Below are 7,634 nucleotides of genomic sequence, written 5' to 3'. Positions count from 1 at the left end.
CATAAATAGGTATTAAAATAACAATTCCTAAAAATGTATAGAGTTCTATATCAGTTTATAGTATTTTAAAACACTATAAATAAATACGTTATTTAGTACTCGTATTGAATATTTATACGTAGTAAAATAACATTTCTTTCAAGTGTTTAAAGTCCTATATTAATAGACTACGTTCCTTATTAAATTTGTATTAATAAAATGTATTTAAATTGTAAAAGCTATAACTACATTGTGACATATATATTTATTATGAAATCAGCAAATTTCAATTTTGGAAATACATTTTTTAAATTGTAATTTAAAAGAAAATATAATACAACTAAATAATTTAATTCGATTTAATTGTATTTAATTCAGTTTTATTTCATTTCCAACGTTCATTATTTTACAGAAGAAACATAAAAACCAATTTAATATCTAGCTTCGATTGAATTGTGTTAAATTTATGCAAGCTTATTATTATTGAGTTGCATATTCAATTATATTATAAAAAAAAACGATTGCAATAAATTTATTTTTTTATTTATTATTGATTGAATTCAATTTACTTAGCTAATCAATATTTTTGTTTGCATAGTTTTTGATATTTTTGTAACACAAATTCTATAAATGCATTCAAACTAATTTTAATTGATTTTCATATTTTATTATTTATATGGAGCACAACTTAAATATTTCTCATTCGCATTAAAATAATGCAACCAATTTATTTTAATTTGACATATTTATTTAATGTACAACACAAAAAATGCAGTTACAATAAATATTGTTAAATAAAATTTTAGCTATTTATTTGTTGATAGTAATTATGCAATATTATGCAACGCACTTTAAATGCCGTTAACTAATTATTGCATCGCTTAAGGGATCAATTAAAACCGCACAGGGCTTAAATAATCGTAACTGAGTTTTTACAACGCGAGTTATTTGAGTTTGAGTGTTGCAAATACAACATTGTTGTCGTTATCACCATTCTGTTGGTCGGCTTTAAAGCATGCTATATTCGGACATGCCACGGTACAACTTCAATATAACGAAACATTCGGTAAGCAAGTAACCATTACTCATTTACGTGTTAAAAAAAATATATAATTAAAAATAAAGAGCAATACATAATAATAATAATAATAATAATAATAATAATAATAATAATAATAATAATAATAATAATAATAATAATAATAATAATAATAATAATAATAATAATAATAATAATAATAATAATAATAATAATAATAATAATAATAATAATAATAATAATAATAATAATAATAATTATAATAATAGTAATAATACAAATTATATATACCAAATTTAATATTGACAAATACTTTAAGTATTTAAAAAGCTCTGGCTATTTACTTAAATCATAAACCGAAACTGTTAGTTCATAATTTCTCAATTAACAAATATTCATTATAAGACTCTCCTATTGAATTCGCTTTTGAATTTAAGCGCCAAACTACGCAGTGAGCTACAAGCGAAAGCGACAGCGACAGCGCTGCCAGCTGTGAGTGAAGTCGGGCAAAGCTCTCGCTTTGTTTACAAACAACGTGAAAGCGAAAAACAAAACAAAAAGCTTTGGCCGGCATTGTTGTCGCTTGCTCTCTCGCTCTCTCTCTCTCACACTAGCCTTGCTGTGCGATTCTCTTTTGTTCTCTTTTATCGTAAAGTGCGCTTGCGCGTCAAATGTCAAAAATTGCAAGTCAAAATGTAAACGAAAGAAAAATTGTGTGAAAAGCAACGGCAACGACAACGACAACATCGACACACAAACACACACAGCGACACACACGCGGACAACAGAGAAAAACGCAAAAGACACCAAAAATAATTAAAACGAATAATGAGAAGAAGCTGAACACGAGCTAAGCATATGATAAATTAAAGTCGATTGAATTTTTCGCCAGACGTCACAAAGCATTTCACATACGCATTTCGTATTTCGCATTTGTCGCGTAAATCGAACTGAACTAAATACAAAAGTTTAACAATTTTCCACTGTTTAAGGCATTTGTTGTTTTTGTACTCTATATTTTTGCGTTTTGGAAAACTACTCGAAATACATATCTACGCAACGTTGTGTTATGAAATCGCGCGTGTGTGTGAAAAAAGAAAACTAAGCATTAATTACTATTGAAAACAAACGTGCAATTTCCATTTCCATTTTCGATTTTCCAACCTCGCCCCGCAGCAATAACAATAACAAATCCCCTGCGCTTGCAATTCAGGTAGAATTTTGTATATTAGTATTAAAAGTGCAACCTCAAGCAAGCAAAAGTTTATCAATTTAGTCAAAAAATTGTATGGTGTGAAAATTCGTTGCGTTTTTCGCTGCTGTCTCTGCTGATGACTCATTCGAGTGTCCAAGTGTTTGTTGCTATTGCTACTGTTGTTGTTGTCGTGTTCGTTATAGTTGTTATTGTTTTGGCCGCACGCAAAGGCCGCTGGAGGCTTATTTTTAGACCCGCCCCCCCTCCTTAAATTGTACTCATTATTTGAACAAACGCGGAACGGGACTTGATAGATCGATATATTCCACTTGAGTTTCTCATTTTATAAAACAAAAACTGTGCAAAAAAAAGTGAAAAAAAAAACTAAACTCGTTTTAGCAATTAGCCGGCGCAACAACAAATAGCAACAACAACAGCAAATGGACATGTGATAAATGTGAATTATTTTCTTCACCGAGCGAGAGTCAGCGAATTTTCGTTGCATACTTTTAGGCTGTGCCTGTAAATCGCTTTCGATTCCTTTCTTTTTTGGTTTTTGTTATCGTTAATGTTTTGTTTTGCTTTGTTTTGTGTTTGAGTTAATTATGACTTCACACTATGTTTACACGTCAAGTGTGCGTTACTCAATTTTTGTTTCACACTTTCGGCAACTTTCGTAAACATTACTTACTCGACACACACTTCAAAGTACATTCAATAAATTGTTTAGTGTACATATCGAATTAGAGCTTATTACCTTTTGTTTCGTTATCATGTTTTCTTTTATTTTTCGGAAATAACTAAAAATTTAATTGTAATCGCAGCATCGCCTTCACACACACACACACATTCACTCACACACATTCACACACTTAAAAACACACACACGCATATTCATGTAGAAATTGGAATATAGTTTTGGATGCCTCGATGGCTCTTGTTACTTTGCCGCAATTGTTAAAGAACTTACGCAATGCTCCAAACACTTTGCAGTTGATCCCTTCAAAGAAATCCGCATTATTAATAACTAGCGCATCAACAACAATTACAAGCAGAACAACAACTCAAACAGACAAAGAAAACACAAGAACAACAAGAACAACAAGAACAGCAGCAACTGGCAAAGCCCAAATAACGAATTACGTCGCACAGCTGCGTCAACTGAGCAGCTTCAGCAGCCGCAGCAACAGCAACAACTATAGACGCAAGAAGAAGAGCAGCAAAGGCAAAAGCTGCGAGTGCAGCAGCACCTATGCAAGCTTAGGCAAAGCACCAACAACAACAACAGCAACCACAAGAACAACAACAACATCGACAACTATGTCTCAAGAGGTGGCGGCCGTGGCCGGCATGGCAGAAGCTCAGGCTCAAGCTCCGTTCAGCGGAGAGTACTTTGACATGCCCCCCTTTCACGTAAGTACGAACGAGATAGCGCGCGCGAGAGAAAGAGTAACATTCACGCATACATAAGTGCATATGTTACATGCATGCATAAAAGGGACAAACAGACAAGACAGACAGACAGACAGACATACATCAATCAGCTGCAGCAAAGCTCATTAGCTTGCAGTGTCAATTGTGTCAGTCTTACACACACGCACACACACACGCACACACACTCACAGACATCCTCTTACTCACTCACACAGGCTTGGACGTGTGAGAGCAAAAGATTTTTGTACTGTGCTGGATGTTCTTTTATGCACTTAATTGCTTTTACTGCACCGCCTTCTACTTAACATCCACTTCCTTGCCAATCTCTGTCGCATGTTCTTTTCTCTATTCTCTTTTGTTGTTGTTGTTGTTGTTGTCTTTATTATACACACGTACTACCTTTTGTAATAGGCTGTGTAAGTGCGTGTCTTGGTGTCTCTGTGTGTGAGTGTATTTGTTCAGCATAATACTGCACTAATTTCCCCATGTATTCACACTCTCTCTCTCTCTCCATCCTTCTCCATCCCATTCATCTGGGATTTTACAGTGCGAAATGAGTGACTCTGCGCCCAACACGCCCGGCCCTAATTCGGTACCAAAAAAGTATTATCGCCATGCGGCCCACAGGTGAGTGCACGTCTTAAGTAAAATCATTCCACACATTCCACACACACACACACACAAGCGAAGGTGGCAACTACTTCCACAGAGCATATTCAATTTAAATTTAGCAGTGCGTGAACAGTATATGATTTGGATCTGCTATTCATACCATATAAATATAAGAGCAGTTCAATTAATCTAAATATATTTCATATTCACACACACACACACATGTTCCATCATTTTCCACAATGTTCGAAAGTTGCCAATTCATTCTGCTCGAGTTTCTGTTCGTTCGCTGTGACGTCACAGCAACAACTCGCATAGACAAACGCATGTGATGAGATGGGGTGAGCATCATTTTAGATGAACTCACGATTACTGTAAACAAACTCAACGTGAGGCTGAGGCTGACATTGAGAATTGAGAGTCATCGCGTCGTCCCTCTCTAGCTCATTAGGCTGTCAAGACTGACCCAGCAAGTTCTTATCATCAGCGTCATTTTGTTGTCGAGCTGTTGATTTTCCTTAACCCTGTCAGAGGTGACATAGGTCAGCATTCTCTGTGCAAATAGTTGGGTAAATTTCAAACGAGGTCAAAGTTGAATTCACACACACACTTTAGGTCGCTTTAAGACCAGCAACGGGAATAGTTTAAATATAACTAAAGATTACAAAAGTAAAAGATAAAATATCACAGCTGATGACAATGCTAATGCCAAGCATTGGAAAATTCCGTTGCCTATTCAGAAGTTAAAGTATCTTTCAAATTTCTAACAGTGTATCGCATTACGTATGCCTCTAGAATTTTACAGAGAGTTCAGTTTAGCTGTGCTCACGGCCAATGACGAATGCCGAATGCAAAACACTGTTGTTACCTTATCGCCTTATCTCTCAGCAGAGACGCTGTGGAAAACAACAGCAAACTTCCAACTACACACAAGTTTACATAGATACGTAAGTGCAAATATGTGAAGGTGTGTACTATATGATACTATATATATCAGCGAGTCTAACGCAGCAGAACCAGGGACATTACTATATAATACTATACTATATATATGGAATATATACTTTGTAATGGCGAAATTTAAGTTATCTATCATGTCTATATCTATATTAACTCAATTTAGCTATTTTGCATAGGTTTCTGTTTCGACTATCATTTGAATAAAGAACTAATATATCTATTATTTAAGGTCAACTAAGAACTGCCACTGAAAGATATAAGTTTTCTAAGTTGAAAAAAGGCTCTAGAGAATGATATAGGGGCAAGTTCTAAATTGAGGAAAATAAATTATTCATCAAAAACAAGAACTTACGATTATATAAACTATCACTGAAAGAAATTACTTTTGAAATTTAAAATTAGTGAGTAAAAGTATGACATTGGGCCAAGTTTTTAATTGAGGAAAATAAATTATACATTAAGTTCAAAGAACTTACGATTCTGTCTTTATTAACTCACTTAATACTGCAGTTATTTTGCATAGGTTTCTTTTTTGATTTCATTTCGATCGAAAACTAATATATCTTTTATTTAAGATCAACTATGAAATCACTATCAATGAAATAAATTACGTTTGTAAACTGAATTTAGTGTATGAAAGATTTAGAGTACGATATAAGGGCAAATTTGAAATGAAGGAATATAAATTATTATTTAAAGTTAATGAACTTACTATAATATCTTTATTAACTCAATTTATGTTCTATTTGCTTAGGTTTCTTTGTTGACTATCATTTAAATCATTATTTAAGATCAACTATGAACCGTCACTGAAAGAAATTACTTTAGTAAACTATAATTAGTAAATAAAAGAGTATGATATAGGGGCAAGATTTAAATTAAGGAAACTAAATTATTAAAAAATTCAAGAAATGATGATTTTAAGTTAAGGGAAAGAGCATTGCTGCCTCAACTTGACTTATATTGTTGTTAATTTATATTTGTTTTCGCTTATTTTGTTTTGAACATGTCTGAACACAAGTGTGTAAATGAGTATGTACTTATTTTTCGTTGGTTCCACAATATTAACCAGTTTTCTGGGCGTGTTTTATTTCGAGTGGGCTCTTTTCGCGAGTGTCAATTGCATTTTCCACCCAGCGGCAGGTTGAACACACACACACACTAATATATATGTATGTATGTCTGGCATATAGATGACTTTCTGTCTGTCTGTCTGTCTGTCTGACCGTCAACTCTCGTCGTTTGCCACGTAACGCGCATGACATTGACACACTACAGACACGACTAGCCACACACTCAGTGAATATTTCTTTTTCTTTTTTTTTCTGCTTCTCGAGTGTGTATTTTTTAATGGAATTCCTTAATTTGCAAGAGCAAATAAACAGATGAGTCGAAAATCATATGATTTCAATGCTGTTTTGTTTCTTCTTTTTCCTTAATGGGTTTCCATGAAATAGGCAAACATAAACATTGGAAATGAAAAAAAATGAACGTGAATTATGAATAATGAGATCTAATTTTAGGTAGATTGTTTATCGTTCAAGTTGTCACACTGCAGCTCTATTAAACAAATAGACTTTGTGATAAGACGAAGAGCAACGACAATGAATGATTCACAGATCTGTGGTGAAATACTTTCCCAGATATTCGATACTTGCACATTTGATATTGCTCATAAAACTAATCGATAATCAAATCGGAAACACTCTCCGATATGCTCTAACATTAAAATGTTAATTCCCCCCCCCCCCCACATATGGGACTACATGTGTCGACTATATATGTTTGTTTTTGTTTTTGTTTTTGCCGCGACTAGGCTTATAAAATATTTATGAGTCTACGCCGAACAAATCATTATTATAATTGGCTACACAGTGGGTGCAGTCAGTCAGCGTCGAAGAAGCATTTCATTTCATCTGCTCATCGAGGGTAGCATACAGTTGGCAGACACTGTGGCATAATTAATGTGGCCCCAAAACAACAACAAGCGAATATTAAAATCAAAGCATTTTGACAGGTAAAGGTGTCAAAGCATATTCGATACTATATGTTGGATTTGCATATTCAGCTAGCTGAATAAATGTTATGCATATTGGGTTGATACTATATCTATAACTATTGTATAATCGTAAATCTCTTTCATAAATACGTTACACGTTTCACTTTTTCAACGTGTTGTTGTTGTTGCTGTTGTTGTTGTTGTTGGTATTGATGCCTGCTTAGCGAAGTCACAAACCCACGCTGCGTGCAAACGCCCAAACACGATCCATGTTTGAATAGACTTTTAACTTGGCTTTGACGTCGATGTGGATATCGAGTTGTTGTTGTTGCTGTTGTTGCTGTTTCTATTTATAATTTCTCATTTGCTTTCGAACGCGTCTTTCCGACTGACACACTGAAATTTCCATTGGTCGC

General features: G+C 34.1%; 1 protein-coding gene across 3 annotated transcripts in view; it reads left to right on the top strand.

The window, feature by feature from the left end:
* Window positions 1-1,916: 1,916 nt before the first annotated feature.
* The window catches only part of LOC133847495 (cytosolic purine 5'-nucleotidase), a 32,135-nt gene continuing 26,417 nt past the window's right edge, over window positions 1,917-7,634 (top strand). The window contains exons 1-3 of one of the 3 annotated variants that reach the window (XM_062282596.1): window positions 1,919-2,231; window positions 3,207-3,626; window positions 4,195-4,274. In XM_062282596.1, the coding sequence (XP_062138580.1) occupies window positions 3,534-3,626; window positions 4,195-4,274 (173 nt within the window). In that variant the 5' untranslated portion in view covers window positions 1,919-2,231; window positions 3,207-3,533. Of the gene's footprint in view, window positions 2,232-2,970; window positions 3,627-4,194; window positions 4,275-7,634 lie in introns of those variants that run through there. The other 2 variants (XM_062282598.1, XM_062282594.1) reach the window with 2 other exon arrangements.

This window comes from Drosophila sulfurigaster, chromosome X (genome assembly GCF_023558435.1).
Source record: "Drosophila sulfurigaster albostrigata strain 15112-1811.04 chromosome X, ASM2355843v2, whole genome shotgun sequence".
NCBI classification, from domain to species: domain Eukaryota; kingdom Metazoa; phylum Arthropoda; class Insecta; order Diptera; family Drosophilidae; genus Drosophila; species Drosophila sulfurigaster.
The sequence above is the reverse complement of the archived record's forward strand: the minus strand, read 5'-3'. Positions and strand labels throughout refer to the sequence as shown.